This window comes from Mustela nivalis, assembly GCF_964662115.1.
Source record: "Mustela nivalis genome assembly, chromosome: 7".
NCBI classification, from domain to species: Eukaryota; Metazoa; Chordata; class Mammalia; order Carnivora; family Mustelidae; genus Mustela; species Mustela nivalis.
This window is the reverse complement of record NC_139026.1, coordinates 64,144,134-64,167,366: the sequence shown is the minus strand read 5'-3', so window position 1 is coordinate 64,167,366 and position 23,233 is coordinate 64,144,134. Positions and strand designations below refer to the sequence as shown.

The 23,233-nt window shown below is 39.0% G+C and overlaps 1 protein-coding gene across 2 annotated transcripts in view; it reads right to left on the bottom strand.

The window, feature by feature from the left end:
- TMTC1 (transmembrane O-mannosyltransferase targeting cadherins 1) overlaps window positions 1-23,233 on the bottom strand; it is a 259,231-nt gene that overhangs the window by 761 nt on the left and 235,237 nt on the right. For both annotated transcript variants that reach the window (XM_082742146.1, XM_082742147.1), the window contains 6 exons: window positions 14,046-14,148; window positions 11,233-11,368; window positions 10,547-10,691; window positions 9,416-9,553; window positions 7,456-7,578; window positions 4,585-4,662 (listed from right to left, as the gene is read on the bottom strand). In XM_082742146.1, coding sequence (XP_082598272.1) covers window positions 4,585-4,662; window positions 7,456-7,578; window positions 9,416-9,553; window positions 10,547-10,691; window positions 11,233-11,368; window positions 14,046-14,148 — 723 coding nt within the window. The remainder of the gene's footprint in view (window positions 1-4,584; window positions 4,663-7,455; window positions 7,579-9,415; window positions 9,554-10,546; window positions 10,692-11,232; window positions 11,369-14,045; window positions 14,149-23,233) is intronic.

Genomic DNA, 23,233 nt, shown 5'->3' with positions numbered 1-23,233 from the left:
TGCTGGATCCTCTTAAAGCAGGAAAGAAGGCATAGCGCCCCTGACCTGCTAAAGATACCTGTCACCACCCTCTGTTGGCCCCCATCTGCTTTATTCCATGGCTTTCTAACTGGAAATGACGTGTGCCTGTTCCAGATGGTTCCAGACAAATTAGTCATAATTATTGTTTTCCAGGCCCTTTTCTGCTACTAAATTTTACCTTCCTTATTTGGTTCACCCTCTTTCACATCTGTGTCCTGCCACGTCTCAGAACTCTGAGTGTTAAGAGTTCTCTTCATTTCCCGACATTTCAATTTGCTCTATTTTATTCTCCATTACAGCTCCATGCGGACAAAAACCACTTACTCTCTGAATTCCCATCACAATTTAAAATAGCATCTCTAAGTGAGAGTTCTATGTGGCAACCAGTAACTAATATTTACTGAATGCATAACTATCCTCCAAAAGAGCTAATGCGTGTTAAGAGCTCAGAGAGGCTGACACAGAGTGAGGCCTCAGTCCAATGCTACCATTGTTGTCATTATTAAACAACCATCCAGGGTTGAGTAAACACCATCCCTTTATTACAGTACTCATTCGTCATACTGGTAAAAAGGAGAGTGGAAATGACGAAAAAGGAAATTGTAACTTTGGGAATCCAGGCTCCGACACATGCACAAATCAGAAAACAATTCTGATCATTAGCCCTGATTCTCATAAGAGGCTAAACAGAATTCTAAAGAGGTGAGACCCTGGATTTGCTTTATTCAATTGTTATTATTTTTCATCAACTCTAGCATTTATCTTCCAAGTATCTTGTGATTTTTACTAGGCTTAGCACACATGTGCAGACAACTGAGTGCTCTCAAAATATGTTTATATTACAGCTGACTTTGCAATTTTTCTGCTGAGAGTCTTCTCTGAATGTAGGCCTCAGCCTGATGCCTTGGCATTTCCTTCTCTGATTACCAGCTTTCTTTGTCCTTTCACGTAAAATCTACTGCTAGAGTTATCTTCTCTCCCTCAACTTGCTCTTTACTTGATTAAACTGGAAGCCTTGTTTTTTTTTTTTTTTTTTTAAATTATATCCCTTGATTCAGTGTCCCCAGTTCTGAGATGCTAAGATAGGGAATCTGAATTACCTAATTTCTAAAAATGTGCTATCTAACTCCACATGGCTATTTAAGCTTCCATCAATTACGGTAAATTAAGAATTCAGTTGCTCAGTTGTACTAACCAAATTTCAAGGGCTCAACACGCACATGGGCTAGTGGCTGCTGCCTTTGACAGTGCAGCTATAGAACACTTCTGACACCATGGAGAGTTCCGTACAATGCTACTCAAGAAAATGCACATACAGCAGTACTGAAAATAGTACTTTGTGGTGTGGTCCAGTTGATAGAACTCTTTGATTATAAAGAATGTATTTTAGCCTTTTTGGTCCATCCATTTCATCCTTTATGAAGCTTCATTATAATTTTCTTTTATTATCAAGCAGTATAAGAAAGAGACAACTCCCTTCTCATCTCTTCATGCCATGACCTGGCAAAGCCTTATACCAACTTGCAACCTTACCACAGCCCTCGGTACCCTAAGTTTCACCTGGGCTCAGGGAAGGAGAGAAGCCTGGAAAGAGCTAATACCTCCTGACACATACACTACCTGGCAGTGCAAAGAGAAAGATAATGACCGCTCTCTCTTCAGGACCTCATAATAATCTTGCATCCTAATGGTACCATCTAAATGACCATATCCAAACCATGTGCCCAGTCTATATATTTATTCTGGATTGTATCATAATGAATTTGCTGATATTAGATGATTTTTCAATTACAAACATAGCAATTTTATACTGTTCAGCCTAATTCATGATGTTTGCTAAGACGAAAAACTGCATAAACTAATTTTTAATCAGTGTGTTCATTACATTTCAAAATAATACACTCAATAGATCCTTCTTCAATCTCCAGATACCTTTTCAGGGGAAGCACCTCTAAATTTAAAGCAATGGATTCACTCGTTAATCTGAGAATTCAATGAACATACTATTCTCCTTGTATTTCCAGACTTTTTGGAAAAGTCTTGAGTGTACTTACTGTACTTTTTAAAAAAAGATATATTTGTGTGTGTGTGTGTGTGTGTGAGAGAGAGAGAGAGAGAGAGAGAGAGAGAGAATATGAGCAGAAGGAGTGGAGGAGAAGGAAAGAGAATCCCAAGCAGACTCCATGCTGAGCTCTGAGCCCAACATGGGACTCAATTTCATAACCCCGAGTTGAAACAAGTCAGCTGCTTAACCAACTTCACCACCCAGGTATTCCTATTTATTGTACTTTTTAAACTAATAACTGAACCCCACTGCTTTAAATGCAGGCCCATGTCATCTAAAAACATATTGAACATAGTATTTTAAAATATAACTATTTAATATATTAATTAAATATTTAATATTACGTTACTTTTCTTTCTCTCTATCTCTCCCTCTTCCTTCCTTCCTTTCTCCCTCCCTCTTTCTTTAATTTTTTAAAAAATATTTTTAATTTTTATCTACTTATTTGACAGAGAGAGAGAGAGAGAGAGATCGGAAGGGAGAGGTAGAAGCAGACTTCTCCCATAAGCGGGGAGCCTGAAGCTGGGCTCGATCCCAGGACCCTGGGATCAACCGACTGAGCCACCCAGGTGTCCCCCTTCTTTCTGGTATTTTTTTCCAATGTGATTTATGATCACATTTATTTACTTATTCCATGTGATTTATGATCAAGCTTAAGTAAGTTCATATTGCTAGACACCATAGGAGATGATTAAGATCAGAGCTCAGGTTATTCTGCTCTGATAAATGTCCTGTTTATTCCTCTATTAGAGCACAACTCTCAGTCACATTATCCCCTTCCAGCTATGTAATCACAAGTTACCTTTCTGTTTTGTTGTGTTTCTGAGAGTGACCAGTTTCCACTTAATAGTAAATCCTACTGGGCTTTTATTTAAATGCTAATCACTATATTACTATTTTAATATAAAGACTGATAGGAGCCTGAAAATAGGTTAGCTAAATAAGAGCGATCCTTTAAAAACATGTCAGACCATGGCATCTCTCTGCCCAGAGTCCTCTAAGGACCCCAACTCATTCAGCATGGCATAAAAGTAAAAAACCCTGCACTCCCCTTTAAGGCTCTGCATGATCCTGCCCTGTGACTTAACTCTGACTCCAGCTTCTACCATTTCATCTTACTTGCCTCCTCCCCGTTCATCAAACACAGCAGGTACTCTCATACCTCAGGACCGTTGCATATGTTCTTTCCCTGTTTTGCCACATGGCTTTTCCCCTTCAGGTCTCTACTCAAAATTGCTTTTTAAAGTGAGGCCTTCCCTATTTGTGACGACGTGGATGGAACTAGAGGGTATTATGCTTAGCGAAATAAGTCAGTCCGAGAAAGACAACTATCATATGATCTCCCTGATATGAGGAAGTGGAAATGCAATGTTGGGGACTTGGGGGGGGGGGTAGGAAAAGAATAAATGAAAAAAGATGGGATTGGGAGGGAAACAAACCATAAGTGACTCTTAATCTCACAAAACAAACTGAGGGTTGCTGGGGGGAAGGGAGTTGAGAGAAGGGGGGTGGGGTTATGGACATTGGGGAGGGTACGGGCTATGGTGAGTGCTGTGACGTGTTTAAACCTGGCAATTCAGATCTGTACCCCTGGGGCTAATAATATATTATATGTTTATGAAAAAAAATAATAATTAAAAAAATAAATAAAAAATAAAGTAGACCTTCCCTAACCACCTTAATTTTAAATTTCAGCCCTTACTCCATGGTACTTCCTATCCCCGTTCTCTTTTTTCTCCATAGCACTATGATATATTTTACATATAGATGTATGTGTGGATGTGTTTATTGCCTATCTCTTTTACTAAATGTTAGCTCCATGAAGACAGAAAGTTCTGTCTTACTTATTTAGTGTTCTATTCCCAGTGCCTGAAGAAAGAGTACTTGGCCCATCACATGCACATCACATGTCAAATGATTGGATGAATGAATGAATGATAGCGAGTCTTTGAGTTCATTACTTATAGGCAGGAGCCTTCAAGGGTCATTTTTGATGATTCACTCAAAGATAGCTTTTCCTTTTGGAAAAACAAAAAACAAACCCACAAATAAACAACCTTGCATTTCAGTAAATGATTAGGGAGTAAAAGATACATTAGGTACAGGAAATAATAAAGTAATATTTAAAGTAACACTGTACTCTTGACCATGAGTTAAGCTGTAGGACAATGAGGTCCAGGAAGCCCCAACAAGGGGCAGATTTTATTTGCTGTATGATGATACCTCTCTTAGGTACACATGGTTTTCTTTATGTTCAATAAAATCATGCAATATAATTTGTATAGACTTAGTTTTCAAATGACTTCATGATATTCAATATCTGGATAAAACAAAGTGGACATAATCTGTGCTGATTTCCCTTTTAAACATATAAGGCTTTTGATCTTTAAATAATTCAAAGAAGGAATTAACAATATTTTCTCAATCTTTTGAGAGAAGACAGAAAGAGAAAATGGAAAGAAAAAACCAAATCCCTTGGAAATGAATTATTCTCCTACCTTGATGTGTTCGATTCCACCCATGTTCATCCAGGCCTGTGCTTGATCTGGATTTAGCTCCACGGCAGCTTTATAGCTCTAAATATACAAAAAACATTTTCAGGTTGAGAAAGGAGAACCCACGTTTAATGCTACAGGACTGTGGAAATCACTTTCTTCCTATGTGAGAATGTAAACGGTTAACACAATGAAACCAGACACTACTAGCTCACAGGTGTTCCCGTTTATTTCAGTTATGTTTCAAAACTGATGACTGAGAAGTGGAGGAAACCGAAATGTGTAATTTGCTCATGGAGACTGAGGATGCCCACAGGGAATCCAGGTGATTTTATTATAGTGCAGCATTTCTCACTGGCCTTGACCCGCAAGAAAACTCTTTTGGATTTTTTGCTATAAATGGAGTTTGTAAGAATATACTTTTTCAATGATCACAGAATCTTTTAGAATCTTTTCCTATGTAGCTCAGCCCTTTCACAGTATCACTGGACTGGTTATTCAGCCTATACTGAAATCCTTGCAGTGACAGGATGCTCATTCCTTCCTTGAGGACATCTATCTTCCTAGGGGATAGTTTTAATCATTAAAAAGCCTTCCTTTATCTTCTGCCACAGGTCTTCATATGTCTCAAGAGAATTACTTCTCTCTCAAATATCTCTTTTGGTCTGGAAATGTGTATCCCATTAAAGGTAGCATCTGTGAGGCATACTGGTAATATTTTTTTTTTTAAGATTTTATTTATTTCACACAGAGAGAGAGATCACAAGTAGGCAGAGAGGCAGGCAGAGAAAGAAAAGGGAGAAGCAGGCTCTCTGCTGAGCAGAGAGCCCTATGCAGGGCTCGATCCCAGGACCCTGAGATCATGACCTGAGCCAAAGGCAGAGGCTTAACCCACTGAGCCACCCAGGTGCCCCAATACTGGTAATATTTTGCATGTTGTTTTATATCACCACTGGGTCTTAATTTAAGAGTGGTCACCTTAAATAAAGCTAATGGCTATGAGTGTTGCTTTCAATTACAAAGCTAAGTATCTGTGTGTCTATTTTAATGCTCTTTGCTATTTTCACTGATGAACAGCTTCATAAAGCAAACAGAATCTGGTCCATCCCTCCTCCTGTTTTAAGAGAAACAAGCAAATAACAAGAAACTACACTTCTAAAGAGCTGGTAAAATAAACCTGAAGAATGTGTCTCTTAGGTTAATTTATATCAACAGCGATGAGAGTGTAGGGTAGAAAATAAGAAACTGGATTCAAATCCCAGCTCCATCTCTCACCCTCTGTGACCTTGAACAAGATACATAACCTCTGAGTCTCAGTTTATAAAACTATAAAATGGAGACAATGACCATAGCTTTCTTATATGACTATTGAGAAGATCAAATTACTTAATATGTGTAAATCATAAATAAAAATGCTACTCATAGCCCTATTCCTATCTGTCATAGATCTAGCCACTTTATTTATTAATTGATTGGCTGATTGATTTTAAGTAGACTTCACACCCAGTGTGGAGCCCAATGTGGAGCTTGAACTCACAACCCTGAGATCAAGAATTGAGCTGAGATCAAGAGTTGGACGCCTAACTGACTGAGCCACCCAAGCACCCAAATTTAGTCCCTTTAAAATGATTACCTGATTTATAGTTAAAGCAACTAGAAAATACATTTGTTTTCAATATAATGTATAAGATATAGATACCAGATAACTTCATAATTAAATTACATATTCATTAAATTGTCATTTTAAAATGCTCACATGTTACGGTATTGAAAATGTTCACAGGGCAAGGGGGTCTGGGCAGCTCAGTTAATTAGGTGTCTGACCCCTGATTTCAGCTCAGGTCATGATCTCAGGGTCTTGCGATTGAGCCTCTGTGCTCAGGGGGTTGTCTGCTTCTCCTCTCCCTCTCTCTTTGCCCCTCCCCCTGCTTGAGCACTCTCTCTCTCTAAAATACATAAATAAAGCTTTTTAAAAAATGTTCACAGGGCACAGAAAAATACGCAATTTCCCCTTCAAATATGCCACTGTTTTAAGAGTTTATGTTCAAGTTAGTTTTCCCAAATATCTTTACCTGTTTCTGAATATTTTGAAAGGCACTGTTTGTTTCTATAACATTTTTATTTGTTTGGAATATCTTTTTGATTTCAAACTACGTACAAATTTTATGAGAACTGTAAATACTGAATGCCTCTAAGACACAAGGCATTATGTTTTAGAACATGGAAGGAAGTAGTCCCTTTATACAAGCAGTCCAATCTAACTGGGGAGCAGGCACTGTGCACAGAGGATTGGGGGCAGGGTTCAGGGAAGGAGGAGAGAATAGGGAGAGTAAAATGATGCCTAACAATACAATGTAATATATGATACTTTCAAATGACTTGTAGAGATGGTATATGTAAAAGTTCACAGGAAACAAGGATACTGGGAGAAAGCAAGATCCAGATGGGCTTCCAGAGGGAGGAAGACTATGTGTTACTGGATGAGATGGAATCTTGTGAGGAATTGAGGGGATGTGTGGAAATGTCAAAGCTATTTAGATATTCATCTAGATGGACTAGAGGGTTACTGCTGGCCAAAAGAGAGCGTGAGAGAGGCAGAGTGAGAGACTAACTGAGGGAATAATGTAGCATTGCTTCAAACATCAAGTTAAAGGTGGTAATTCAGAAAATAATGCAGAGATACTGCAGATCTCTGAATAGTTAAAAAAATAGTCAATTATACAAACTAAACGTGTAACATCATGGCCATTAATCAAAAAATTCACTCCATAAATATGCCAGTGATCTTAAATTTTACTGTATATGCTTCCGTAAAGATTGAGTACTAATTTTAATCTCTTAATTTAATAATATCATTTGATTAAGTGTTTATACCTCAAAAGCTTTATCCAGAAGATTCTGCTCTCTTAGTTGGTTTCCTTTTGTGAAAAAAAGTTCAGATACAACTTTTGGGTCCTTTGGTTTCAGCTGGAGAGCTTTGTCGATAGCATCAAGTGCCTGCCAACAGGTTTGAAAGGAAGACAGAATGTAGATGAGATGAAGAAAAACTAACTTAAAAGATAACATTTATACTTTTTGTCCTTAAGTATTAGCTGGTGCGGTAAATGACAATCAAAACACATTCTTCATTCTCTCTGATATTCTCACTGAGAAATAATGTGGCCCTGACAAAATAATTTTCCTATACTCCAGGGTTTTCATTTACACTGTGACAATGACATGTCCCTGACCAGTTCACAGGGAAGTGAGTGATAAAGATGAAAGAAAACAAGACCTGGGGTCAGGTGATTTACCCTGCCTGTATCCATCTGGACCACTCCAAACACAGCCTCCTCTTAGGTCCCTGGTACCCACTCTGCACCCCCCAGCACCCACTGCCCCACTCCCTGCAGCTAGGGATCCTTCAGAGCACAAATTCCACCATGTCGCTCTTCTCCTTAAAAGCCCAAGGCTTCTCCAAGGATAAAAAATAAAACCTTTGCCCTGGTCCTGAGCCCTGTGCCCCATATCCATTTTCGAAACTGCTATTTGTGGCTGCAGTCCGCAGCCTCAGAAAACAATTCCAGCCTTGGTTCTAACCAAGGTTCTAACTTGCTGTTCTAAGCATCCCTTAAGATACCATTTAGTATTTGATATTAGTCTCTTTGGAGAGGAGAATCTGGGTTGCCCGAATTGGCAAAATCGGTTACTATTCTAAAAGCATGTCTGTTCCGATGACATAAAAATTGGAAGGGTGACTACTAAGGTCTTTGGGCAACTTACAAAGTGAAGAAAAGTAACCCTCTAGTCCATCTAGATGAGTACCTAAATAGCTCCCTTTGAGAAGGTTCTAGTGCTGCGGCTTCGCGGTAAATCTGCAGAGCTTCATCATACCGGCCTGTGTTATAATACAGCGCTCCCAAAGGTGATAATAGCTCTGCTTTGCGTGCCACCTGCAGGGCTCTGAGTTTTAAGAAAGGTGAACTGAAATTCTCATAGGTACATTTGTCTCCAGCAAACTCTGTGACCATTATCTTATACAGTGCCCTGCTCCCTTTATGCCCATCCCTCAGATTTGCCATTTGCTGCTGCCACAGGGCCTTTGCATATACTTTAACTGGCCTGCAATGCTTTTCACTGCCCCCCTTCATCTAGTAACACCTATTTATCATTCAGCATTAACCTTCATATCACTCCACAGGGAACCTAATCTTTCAGATCACTCAGGTCCCTGATAACATGCTTGTTAGGACCATGACACTCTTCATGACATTACTGAGCATAGCTACATTTGTTTTTGATTGCTTATTTAATCTTGGTTTCCTCTTCTTCTATAAACTCCATTGGGACAAAGCTGATTTTTTTGGTTTTTCTTATACTACTTTATTCCTGGTACCTACCACAGAGGCTGGCATATATAAGGCATTCCATAAGTATTTACTGAATCGCTCCATAAATTCAAGTCACATAACTTTTCAAATGGAGATAAACAATAATAGTTGAAATACAAGGTCACTGACCTGTATAAAGACTGCTATAAGGATTCTATAAATAATGTATTTGAAGGAACATAGAAAATGATGAAACATACAAATGTTAGTCTATATCTAGTTAGGTGAAAACAAATTGAGATACTATCACATAAAATCTTTAGACCAAAAATGAACCAAGAAAGTATTGTTTCAAGGGGACATAGTAGAATTTGGGGGTAACTGTGAAAAGCATCCATAAGATAGGATATGCCAATGGATGACATTCAAGATTGCTCAGCCTCATAAATGTGCAGACTGGAGAATCATTCAGGCACACCTCATTTTCTACCTGTGAATCCAAACAATTCCAGTGTGCTCCCTACCTTGTTGTGGAGCTCCTGCTTGCTGTAGATTGCTGACAACAGGCGGTAGCACTCAAGGCATCCGGTCTCTTCTGACACAATGTGGTTGGTCATCTTCTCAGCTTCTTTTGTCTGACCCATCACAGCCAAAACCTGAGCCTGCAAAACCACATTGAACTGGCTTAGGAGACACTGATATCACCTCATCAAACAAAGCATTTCTGAAGAAAGGCATTCCAGAGACACTCCAGAAAAAAAATGCTTAGCATCTATTTGCAACTCAGAGAATTCCCACAGTGTACAGGTGTAAAATTTTGTTTGTTTGTTTATTTATTTATTTCGGCATATGCATGCACTGTGTGTGAATAGCAGGGACACCAAAGACATCAACAAAATGACTTGACTTTTTAAAAAATTCAACTATCTCAAAAGAAATTACTTCATATGGTTTCAACAGGATGTCATGTTTACAAAAAGATAACAAGTTTGATTTATTGCAGATCTAAAGAAGAGTAGCAAAAATGCACATTTCCAAAAACTGAAATTAAAAATATTGCTGATTATTAATTTCTTCAATTTGAGAACCATACTCTAGCTATATTAGAGAATGCCCTTGTTCTTAGAACTATATGCTTAAATATTTAGAAATAAAGGGCGGGGTGCCTGGGTGGCTCAGTTGGTTATGCGTGTGCCTTTGGCTCAGGTCATGACCTCAGGGTACTGGGATTGAGCCCCGCATCTCCCTCTCCCTGTCAAATAAATAAAATCTAAAAAAAAAAAAAAAAGAAAGAAAGGCATGAGATCTGTAACTTTTGTATGGCTCACCAAAAAAATTAAACGTATTAATACTAAGCATCTGCACACATAAATATGCACATATGTATTTATGTGGATGCATACATGATAAATTCATCAAAAAGCTAAAAATGGATAGATCTGGGTGAAAGGGGATACATGAGCTATTCAGTAAATCAAAAACTTAAAAAACTTTTTTGGTGTATACGCCTTTGGTGAATGGCTCCCACACTGGCTATATGGGTATTCAGAAAATGGATCTATGGTAGTGCTCTAGTTGTAATTCTGGGGCTTCTGACCCAGCTCCCTGCACGGCACACTGCATGTCCAGCTCATCTCTTTCGCCAACGCACTCACCAGGGCCAGGCGGAGCTCCCTTTGAGAAGGTTCTAGTGCTGCGGCTTCGCGGTAAATCTGCAGAGCTTCATCATACCGGCCTGTGTTATAATACAGCGCTCCCAAAGGTGATAATAGCTCTGCTTTGCGTGCCACCTGCAGGGCTCTGAGTTTTAAGAAAGGTGAACTGAAATTCTCATAGGTACATTCTGAAAGCTTGAAACGCAGGTTTAAGGACAGTCCTTGGTTTGACACTCTCCAACGTGGTCTCTGTTTTTATAATCAAGAAGACTGTTTTTAAAACAGTCTTGCCACCCTCTAACTATAAGAATGTCTCTAGTGACCTCACCATATGGAGACTGAGCTCCAAGGATCTTTCCCACTGATGGTGATAGGCTGGTTCCCATGCATGCACGGTCTGCCCCCCATATCCATTTTCGAAACTGCTATTTGTGGCTGCAGTCCGCAGCCTCAGAAAACAATTCCAGCCTTGGTTCTAACCAAGGTTCTAACTTGCTGTTCTAAGCATCCCTTAAGATACCATTTAATATTTGTTATTAGTCTCTTTGGAGAGGAGAATCTGGGTTGCCCGAATTGGCAAAATCGGTTACTATTCTAAAAGCATGTCTGTTCCGATGACATAAAAATTGGAAGGGTGACTACTAAGGTCTTTGGGCAACTTACAAAGTGAAGAAAAGGAACTTTACCGTTTGTACCATTCTTCAGCGGCACTGTTGTCTCCCAAGGACCTGTAGAGCCTCCCCAGATTCACCATGGCCACATGATGACTTGGGCTGAGTGTAATGGCCTGTTGGTAATGGGCCACTGCCTTCTCTGGAGAGCCTGTAGCCAGGGGTGGTTGGTGAGAGCAGAGCACGTCTTAATTATACAACACACAAGGCTCTTCAATTTCTCTTCTGATGTATATCATTCTTCTTCATATTACTGAGTCATACCATCAATTATTCAGTTTGTAAATGAGCTTGCATTTTGGCTTCGTCTCCTTGCCACTGTGTAGCTTTGGATCATTTTACTATTCATTCCCAGTTCCAAGGAAATTAATAATTAAAACAAAGCAATAAAACCTAAAATCTGCTTTTTTCTTAATGTCTAACATTTTAGCCCAAGTGTTTTCTGGCCTTTGCCCTAGCTAATATGATGTTTTGAGATTATCTGTGACTGTTGTTTATACAAGATACTGTTATGCCTCATTATATGAAAAAATAGATAGGCTATTATAGAAAAAAAAAAAAAAAACTGTCCTGAAACTATTCCTAAGCATTGGTTTCAATTACTCTACCACAACATAGCAACCAGGGCACTACTTTATCTTTTTTAAAATCAGACATCTTTGTTAAATGGTATTTATGTAATGGGACTTTTTTAAAAAAAAAGTAATAATGCCACCTTGCATTTGTTTTAAAGATTTTTTATTTATTTATTTGACAGAGATTATAAGTAGGCAGAGAGGCAGGCAGAGAGAGGGGGGGAAGCAGGCTCCATGCTGAGCAGAGAGCCCAATGCGGGGCTTGATCCCAGGACCCTGAGATCCTGAGGCTTTAACCCACTGAGCCACCCAGGCAGCCCACCACCTTGCATTTGTTTAATGCATTATACAGCTTAAAATATTTTAATTAAATGATCTTTACAGGTTTTTTTTTTTTTTAAAGATTTTATTTATTTACTTGACAGACAGAGATCACAAGCAGGCAGAGAAGCAGGCAGAGAGAGAGGAGGAAGCAGGCTCCCTGCTGAGCAGAGAGCCCGATGCAGGGCTCGATCCCACGACCCTGGGATTATGACCTGAGATGAAGGCAGAGGCTTTCACCCACTGAGCCACCCAGGCGCCCCATCTTTACAGGTATTTTTGACACAATTTAGCTGCCTTTAAAAAAAAAAAAGGATTAATTAATTTGAGAGAGAGAGCGAGAGAGCGAGTGAGCGCGTGCGCGCATGAGCATGTGAGCTGGGGGAAGAGCAGAGGGAGAGGGAGAAGTGGACTCTGCACTGAGCATGGAGTCCAGTGTGGGGCTTGATCTCAGGATGCTGAGATCATGACCTGAGTTGAAATCAAGAGTTGGCCACTTAACCTCCTGGGCCACCCAGGTGCCCCTATTTAGATGCCTTTTGCTACCCTTTAGCTGTGTCTTGGTACTTAAGAGGTATTAAAAAAATATATCAAGGTATTGCTTTAAAGCTATAGACACTAAAGCGTAAAGGGCACTTAAGAGACCTGAAAAAAATCCCAGGGCAACTGAGGATGAAGACCAGAACTAGAACTAGAATCAAGCTCCTGGTGAGATTCCCCAAAGAAGCTTCCTCGTGAAATTACATCTAAGTGACTGAACTAGAGAACGGTCTGAAGTCCTAGATGAAATGGAATGTTTATGACCTGCAGACACGTTCTCAAGTGCACCTTCTTTGAATGGATGTCTGCAGCATAAAGATTTTATGTCTGTGTAGATCTATGTACAGTTCACTGGTAATAGGGTGAATTTCTATCAGTACAAAATACATGACTATGAAGGAAGTGGCAGGAAGATATACAGGATAGCCAGTGGGATTTTTAGGGGAGTAGCACTGTTTGTTGTTGAGGTAGAAGGAAGAGGGAAGACCAGATCAACAAGGGGTCTCTTCCAGTTTTTATATCTTCAGAACACCTAATGTATTAGTGTGTTGCTAAGAAACCAGCAGGTGGCACTACAAAACTAAATATAAGGGGCATTTCCTAGGAGTTTTGGAATGTAAATTTACATTTTATTAAACAGAAATGTTTCAGATATACTAGAAAATAAAAACCCATTTGAGTATTCATACTGACAAAATAATTAAAATAATTTTATCACAAGGCAGATAGCCTAACAGTCAACAAGAATAGAATGGTGCTTTTGTATTAAATTCAACTACCTTTTGATTCCTTATAAGTATTCATAGCGTGTCAAAAGTAGATGGGACACAAATCATAAAGAAAACAGAATCCCTGCCCAGTAAAGTTTTGCATTAAATAAGATGGAGTAAGTATATTTTATATAGCACCTGTCATGTTAAGAGCACTCTATCAATAATAATAATAATATAGTTTCTGTAATCTACATCAAGTACAGAATGATGGAATAATTCTGGAGCCTTTTTAAAATCAGACATACAGAAGTATTTTCCATCTGCCGGTAAGTAGATTCAGAGGCAAGCCGTGTATCATTGCTGAGGACTGTTTCATCATCATAGATTTATGGACTTGTCTAAATGATACTCAAAAGCCTGCTACTCATTAAATCAGCAAGTATTCTGATATGCAGGGAGTTTTTCTGAGTGCTATACAAACTGGGTGGATTTTACTGAGCCGAACTTGAAGACTTAGAGAAATGATAGCCCCACGGTACAATGGGATGGTCAATGGTGTGAGTTTCCTGCCAAGCCCAGTGAATGTTACTTAAGAGAAATCATTTGGGTGGTTGCCATTTTGTTTGATAGATAGTATTATCTCATCTCAATGGAACAGATTCTCTTTAATTTCACTCACCAGTATCAACTAAGAAAACCCCATAGTTGTTGTGTAAGTCTGAGCTGTCTGGACAGTTCTTTATTCCAGCCAGGTATATCTCCTCAGCCTCCTTAAATCTCTCCTTTAAAAGAGAATAAAGGAGAATAAATGAGAAAGTTCAAAACAACAACAACAACAACAATAAACTGAACAACAGAATAGGAAAGGTAAGAAACCAATTTACTGAGCATCTATTGTGTAACAGGCACCAAGATCAAACACTACATATTTTGAATTAAAGTCAGTGCCAATGGCACAAATTCCTACAGTTCATATCCATTCCTATTTAGTTCCTTTGGGGCAAACAAGCAGATATTTACTAAGAAAGACATCTAGAAGGATTTGCCCTGCAACTGGAAAAAGCCTCAAATAGTTGTTTGACTGGTATGCTTTCCACCCCAGTAACTCTGTGTGAAAATGAGTGACAGACACATCCACAGAGGAATATCTTGAGAGGTGACAATCTGGGAGCCAAGGAGGCCCGGGACATCCATCTAACAGCTGCACTTGGCAGAGCTAATGCTCTCTTTACACACACTGCATGGTTTATTTGGGGAGGTTTTTGAGGAAAGGAGGAGACTGATGCCAATTACAGGAGGGACTGGCCTTGACCTTTCTTTAATCAAAATAGTTCTAGCGTCCACCCAACTGTGTGCTGCTTCTTTTAGTCAACCTGTGTTTTCATTTCAGAGCCAAATCCTCCAATAGGAATATACTTCTCTCCAAAGGCAGACCTCCAACTCTTATTACTGTGGCAAGGCCCAGATCAACTGCCACATCTTCCTAATTGTCCTGCTCTTCTTCTAAAGATTTGCTTTAGCACACTAGTAATTCTGAACTAGCTATTAGGTACATTTTTCACAGGGTTACACATTCTTTCACAATATAGAAGGTAAAACCTACTTAATGAATCAAAGCTACCCAGGTCCTAACAATTACTCATGAGTAAACAATTTCACAGTTTCCTGGTACTGCTGGGAAGGTCAGGTAAAAGGAAATAATCAGGCATAAAGCACACAGCAACTTTTCCTTTAATATGCTCTGAGGGTAGGCATTTTCCATAATTTTATCACATTTACTACTATTAAGTATTCAACCAGACACACACAAAGGGGATGTACAGCATCAATTTTCTCAGATGTGACCCCTTTGGCTTGTGAATAAAAAATGCACTGAGCCTTGTGTTATAAGCCAAAGAGCTTCCATTTGACTTGACCCAGAAAAGTAAAGACACTTGACTCTCTGTGGAACGACCACTGTCATTTCTTTGAAACTTTATTTACTTATTTGTTTATTTGAGAGAGAGAGAGAGAGAAAGCACATGTGCACAAGCGTGCAAACATGAGTTGGTGGGGGGGAGAGAATCTTCAAGCAGACTGCATTCCAGAGCCTGATGACGCAGCGCTCAATCCTACATCTCCAAGATTATGACCTGAGCTGAAATCAAGAGTTACTTAATGAATTAATGAAGAGACACTTAATGAATTAAGCTGCTCAGGTGCCCCTAAGGCCATCTCTTCGAATCCACACATTTAAGTACCATTTAGGAAACAAGATGTGGTTTGAATTTGGCAAATTTCACCTATTTGAATTACAAAGCCACAGTCCAGTGAAAATGGAGATCCATGTTTCTAAAAAGTACATGTATTTTCGATTGCCAAACAGAGTCTAATTTAGGAAAATTAAAGAATAAAAACCTCAAATCTCAAAATAATCTTTCAATCTATTAAAGGGAAGAAAAATTTTATGAAGCTACCATTCACTGTAGGACCAACAAATTTGTGTATGTGTGTTTAGAGATAGGCAGGACATAAATTATTAAGACTCTAATCATATTAATAGCTACCAAATACCACTGCATACTTCTCATTTACTCATTCACTGAGGACATGTTTACTGCAAGGCCTACAGAAAGTGTGGCACAGCGATGAAGCAATGGGCTGCCAGTGCATGACTATGTGCATTGGAATGCCAGTCCCACAATTTACTATCTATGTGACCTCACTTTTCTACGTGTCTAGTTGTAAAATAGGATAACAGTAGTACCTATCGCATAGGGTTGTTGTATTAAATGGATCAAAACATGTAAAGCACGTAGAACAATGCTCAGCACACAGCCCTTTATCACGTTAGCCATATCCTTGTTACGATCATTAGTTAGTGTTAGCATTATTACTGTATCACTAGGAGACAGATACCAAAAACAGGGTGATGAAGAGAACAAAATACTTCTATCAGGAGCTCAAAAACGAGTGAACTAATAAATACAACCCAATGACAGCAGTGTTTTAAAAAGGGAAGTACAGCTTCTCTTGAGCTCAGGAGTCCTAGAGTGGCTCCTGCGGCCCCATGAGGAGTCGTGGCCCTGTCCGAGTAGCCAGGAGTCTCAAGTTCCTTTCCTACAAGTGCTCTTCAGTTGGCTTTAAATGAGAAATAATTAACTAACCCAAGTGTTTTTTCCTTTTAACTTTTCTTAATCATCTTCTGAAACAGAGTTTAATAAACACCTCATATCCTAGAGGCAACCAGAAAAAGAACACCTGGCTAATCCAAAGCTGGGGTGTCAGCTCCTAGAGATCTCAAGTTTCCTGTGTTACCATTTCACAAGTGTTACTGTTCGATTTTAATGTCACCTTTGTCTTAAAAGGATCAAATTCTCTATGCTATATGGTGCTTTTAAAAACACACTAACATAGTCATGGTAAAATCAAAACTTACAAAAAAAAAAAAAAAAAAAAAAAAAAACCTAACCCCACCCAACTATTAAAAATACAATGGATGAGATTTTCAGCCAAGAAAATAAAAGAATATTAGAGCTGGAAAGAGTAATACTTTATATCTATAAATAAATAGAAATATACTAAAAAGACACTAATTTGCCACCATTTTTAACTCATGAAGAAACTTGGGCACAAAGTGGCTAAGAGACATGGCCCATATCTTATAGCTACAAGGGAAGAGGGAAGAGAATTTAGGCTTTTGGTGGACAGGGAACTGAATAAGCCCTGCATAAAAGCAGTATTTCTGGCAATAATAGTGTCTCTGGCATCAAAAGAAACAATTACACTTTTGGATATCCATCTGTCCTGTCCACAGCTATTTTGTGAGCACCATACATGTGCCAAGTATGCAGGGGAGACAGAAGAGTGAACAAGACCGACACAATCCTGCCAGGACAGTCGAGTGGGATGCAGAGAGGAAGATGGCATCGCAACGTACTGTCACAGTGTCATGAGGGGGGAACCACAAGGGCAGCCAGGAGTGACACTAAGACCTGGGGTGAGATAGCTCCTCGACACCTGTCATGATCCAAATGCCCAAGAATGCTGGATGCATTACCTCCAGCAGCTGTAGAACACAAAGCCGTCTTGAAAAAAATCTGTGGCTACTTCAGATCTAAGAAACATCACTTTATAAGTAATCTGGAAGAACTGTGGGAGAACTGAAAGGTACTTTTCCTGAAAAGAGTTAACACCGGTGTCTTCACAGTCTGATTTGGTGAAGTCAAATACAACAGTCAACAAGAGTTTTCAAGGGCAATTCCTCCTTCACCTGATTTCATTTTACTTTTCCCCCATCTTCTTGTTGCTCTCAGAGAGCCAAAGAGGTCATCTTTTTCATCTAAAACTTCTCTTACTGGGGGTTTATGAGCTGGGTTTCCACTAGAAATGCAATTTTCAAGGTCCAAAGAAGTAATGGGATTTAAAAGAGCATGTGTGTCAACAGCTAGTGATGGCATCCGTGTGCCCTTGGTCATCCAAGGGCAGTCTCAAGACTTGGGCTCTATGAAAAATGTCTTCAATATCTGTCTTTTCCTTTCGCTGGACTGTAAATTTCAAGGAATGATTAGCTCTACTTATTAAAAAATGAACAGGAGCCACCACCAAAGAAGAAAAATACCTTCGAGGTGTTTATTTAAAATAAATTCCACCTTCTCTGGAAGGGAAATGCATTTATCTTAACAAGTAGTAGTCCTTAATCCCTGAAGCTCTATTTTAAGCACTCCCTCTCTATTTACCTCATCTGGCTAGATGTCCTGACCTAAGCTCATCATTCCTGGTCTCTACTGACTTGTGAGATCCAGAGGAAGTGAATATAAGTTATTTATAGGACAACTTTAATTAAAAATAGTTGTGACCAGAGAATGGCTCTGACAAATAATACTGTCTGCCATACATCAGAGTCCCCAATAACCCGTCTCAGCATGAAATCACTTTTGAGGACGATGGTTAAAATGGGCAGCCTGCAACCATGGGCTCCTCTCCAAGGCTCAAGCATTTTCAGTAGGGTGGAAAGAAAATGGGCCTTGCGGGAGAGATAAAACATAGTCAACATCTCCACTTTTTACATGCTGTAATTACCCAACATGACATGCTTTTTACCTCAGGGAAGGGAAAGTGAAGAGCAGATCTTTGGAAAAAGCAACTCAACTTTAATTTACTCTCGTGGGCTAACTGATATGTTTGGAAAACTTCTTGTAGTTCAAGTTGCAGCAACCAGGAGGACAAATGGACACGGGCTTAATGCAGCCATACTCAGACTTCATGGTTTTGAGATCCTTTAATACTCTAAAAATTACTGAGGACCCCCAAAGAGCTTTGTTTATGTGGGCTATATTTATCATTATTCACCACGATGAACATAAAGCTGAGAAATATAAAAAATATTTATAGTTTACTTAAAACATAATAAACTGAACTATAATACATTTATATAAAAAATAAAAAAATACTTTTCCATAGCAAAAGAACAAAAAAAAACCCCCAAACTAGTGAGAATACTGGCATTATTCCATATTTTTACAAATCTCTTTAATGCCTGGCTTAATAATAGAAGACAGATGGATCCTCATATGTACTTTAAAGCTAGTCTATTTTTTTAAGATTTAATTTATTTATTTCAGAGTGGGCAGGGAGGGGCAGAGGGAAACAATCCCCAAGCAGACTCCCTGCTGAGCATGGAGCCTGACTCAGGGTTTGATCTCAGGACCCATGAGACCACGATCTGAGTTAAAACCAAGAGTTGGACAACCAACTGACTGAGCCACCTAGATGTTCCTGTGCTAATTTATTTTTATGATTTTAGTTGAAGTATATGAAGAAACATAGAGGGCGCCTGGGTGGCTCAGTTGGTTAAGCAACTGCTTTTGGCTCAGGTCATGATCCTGGAGTCCTGGGATCGAGTCCTGCGTCGGGCTCCCAGCTCTGCAGGGAGTCTGCTTCTCTGACCTTCTCCTCGCTCATTCTCTCTCTCACTATCTCTCTCTCAAATAAATAAATAAAATATTTTTTAAAAATAGATATTTAATTGGAAAGTGGGAGAACTTTTTATTTTTTAAGTTTTATTTACTTATCTGACAGACCGAGATCACAAGTAGGCAGAGAGGCAGGCACAGAGGGCGGGGGGCAAGGGGGAGTAGCAGGTTCCCTGCAGAGCAGAGAGCCTGATGTGGGGCTCGATCCCAGGACCCTGAGATCCTGACCCGAGCCAAATGCAGAGGCTTTAACCCACTGAGCCACCCAGGCGCCCCAGTGGGAGAACATTTTAATGTCTTTTCGTAATTGTAAATACATCATGGATCCTCTTAAAAAATACTGTACGCTCATGAGAGAATGAGAGTTAAAAAAGGCAAATTACTTGTTAATAGTATTATGAAAACTGCATTGACCTTCTTGGATTTCAGGGGTCCCCAGTCAACACTTTGTGAACAGCTGGTTTAATGAATGGCCCATAACAGGTACTTAATGTATAGAAGGTATAAGATATGATATTCCAAAGTGTTGAAGGACCTACAGAGATTGGGATGGAAAGTTCTCCTAGTACCCTGACACCATGGTCATGCACCTGAATTGTTTTCTAGAAGTATTTTCATTCTGGTCAATGATATGAGCATACATATCTCTAAGGTATTTCCCATTAGCCCCATGTCTTTATTTGCAATGACGAACCTGGGAAGTTTAGGAGCAATGGATGTTTAAACTCATGTCAATGATTTCTCTAAGAAACTTTAAAATATGGCAGTTCAAAATACAGAGCAGGGGCACCTGGGTGGCTCAATTGGTTAAGCAACTGCATTTGGCTCAGGTCATGATCCCAAGGTCCTGGGATCAAACCCTGCATCAGGCTCCCTGCTCAGTGGGGAGCCTGCTTCTCCATCTTACTCTGTTACGCTGCCTACTTGCACTCTTTCTCTTACTCTCTATGTCAAATAAATAAATAAAATCTTAAAAAAAAAAAACAAAAACAAAAAACAACCAGAGAGTAGAGATGCCTGCTTTCTCAGCCTCTCCTTTGCTTTTATTTTCTTTACAAAACAGTTCTTTCACCTATCAGTCCTCAGCAGGGACATTCATAAGAAACAAGCTGCCAATATTTGATGTCTAATTCTCTTTCTTATCCAACTAAAATGAACCAAGGAACTTGGCATTTCTCTTCACCAAGGAAATGGTAGGTCTTTCTTAATCTTGAAATTTTTTTTTTTTTATCACCCAGCAGATTGTGATCAACACTATTCTGTGATAATTTATGCAAAGAACAATCACTTTAAAGAGGAAATGCCAAGAATCATTAAAGAAAAGCTTTAAAGAAAAAGTGTGATGAGAGTAAGCAATTACAGGTATATAACACTGTCAGGAGACCACAAAAAAAGCGGGGGGGGGGGCCATATTTGCAGAGAACTGCAGTTCCCCCCTCCCCCATCTCTAAACTCTTCTCACACCATTTGTCCTCATTCTCTGCACTTCCAGGCATATGATTTTCTATTAGAGGAAGAGATCCCACTCTTCTTCACCCCTGAGCTTTCATGTGGTCTATTCCCTCTAGCCAGAAAGCTTTTCCCATTCTTTTTTAAAATCTTGTTGCTATCCAGAAGTTCTTCAGGTAGCTGATTAAATGCTGCTCTTTGGCCACCGCCCCTGCCCCCCACGTGCCCCTTCCCACATTCTCATGGGTACTTCTTCATTACACATTTGTCACAATTGTGTTAGATATTGGGAAGGGGGCTATAGTTCTTTGCTCAGGAGTAGCCTTCCCTTCCAGACTCTAAGTTCCATGAGGATAAGGCCTGTACTTTATTAGTTCAACAATCTCTAGTGTTTAGTGATACCTAGATGTTCAATAAGTATGTGCTGAATAATCAAATCAATAATTCTTAAAGTAGGGTCTGGTTCAAGTTGGCCTGGCCACAATGCAACAGTATATGTGGCTGAACTGACCCAAAAGATGGCAGAAAGAGAAAAGCTGATTCTAGACCATCCACTCTTGGTCTACTCTCCTAATTTATATTTTATTATTCCAATTTTCTTTTCATTCTTATATCCGGTGAAGTCTTATCTCAAAATACATTAAATAAAAATATCTTAAGTGTTATGAAATTGACTGAGTTTTTCAATAGGCTATAAACCTGGGGCTAGCAATAATTTACAATGGATCAGAGTCATAAGCAGTGTTAATTTTTTTCCCCCTTTACTGTTAGTGTAATGCAACCTATATCATCTCTCATAAGAGTAGGCTGTTTAAAAATGATGGTTGGCTTATAAAAGTTTACAGTCCTATTTGTGAAGCTGGAGTATAGCCAGTTCTGAGTGGTATGGAGAACTAGAAGAGAACACTAAGTCCAAGACCACCTTGACTTTAAATCTAAGAGTTTATTTTCTGTTCTCAGTTTTCTTGACTTCTTTGCTGCAGCAGACAAACACAGGCATCAATTTTTTTTGCAGATTCTTTTATGTATCTCACTTCTATGACAGCTCACCCTTTGTGGTTTCCTCTATCTCTTCTGTTCTTTCCCACTCCTTCCACACTCAACCTCCTTGACTATGGCCCATTATTGCAGTCCAGTCATAGGACTTCAAAGTCATATAGTCAAAGTGCAGTGCCAAGGAGTCAAGAAAGCAGGCTCCAGTCCTGGCCCTCACACTAGTTATCTCTATCACTTTGAGCAGCAGCTAATTCAGTACACACCGTATTTTTCTCTGTAAAATGAGAAGGTTAAAAAATTCTTCAAGGTTTTTTTTTTTTTTTCCTTCACATGCTTTTCTTCATTTTCCCCTCAGAGAAATAACTTACTCATAATGTGGTTTCATTTATTTGAGTCCTAAATCCACCTTCCCAGCCCTAATATCCTTCGCTGCCATCTGTCCACACATTAGTTCCACTTAAAGGTTCCACTAACATTCAACATTTAAAGGCTGTACACTGCTGGGAGCAGAGGATATGGGTACCACTCTTTAGAAAAGCAATTCAGTAATATACCTCAAGAGCAATTTAGTAAGGTATCTCAGTGAAATATGATGATACTCTTTTGATATGGGAACTCTACTTCTAGGAATCTATCATTAGAAATGATTCAAAATATTGTTTTAAAAAAAACGTAAGAAAGGAAAAGTTCACTGTCCTCCCAACACACACGCGTGCATGCACACATGAAACCAAGTGACCAAACTTTGGGGTATTATTATATAAATCACAATGTATAATTTTGATAACTAGTAAGTAGCCATTAAAATAGTATTATCAAGGGCGTCTAGCACCATGAAAACAGGTATAGTATGTTTAATTTAATAGCAAATGAAAAAGAATAGGATACAAATTACATGTGAATTGAAGTATGAAAACAAAATAAGTATATTGAAAGACCTGCAGGAAATTAAAAAAATAATATTCTTTATTTCCAGATATTACATTATTAATAAAAGGTATATTTTATCTTCTCTTTTTCATACATTTCATTTACATTTTCATATTACTTGTGTAACTGAAAAGGAATGTGGAAGTGAATCTCATTTCCACCCTTTCTAAAATCTCCCACCTCCTTGGCTTCCCCATGGTGCTCAGTGGCTATGTGTCTTCTCACTGTTAGGTGCTTGACCCTGGAATTCTTAATTTTCCATTTTCTTTTCCTTTCAGCCTTCACATACAAATAGTTCCTAAATACAAAGGGATTCTTTTCCCACAATAACGTCTGTCCATGACCACACTTTGTTCCAGAAAGGAGGCTCTCCACTACTTATGCCAGAATGCATTTAAAAATCTCCTCAAAATACTCCACATGATTTTCTCCCTCCCAGGTTTTAAAAACCTCTTCCTTCGTCACTTGCCTTTGCTTCTTATTATTTATCAATTTCAAATCGGGGCTCCACTGTGGGCCTCAAAAGTCTCGCATATAA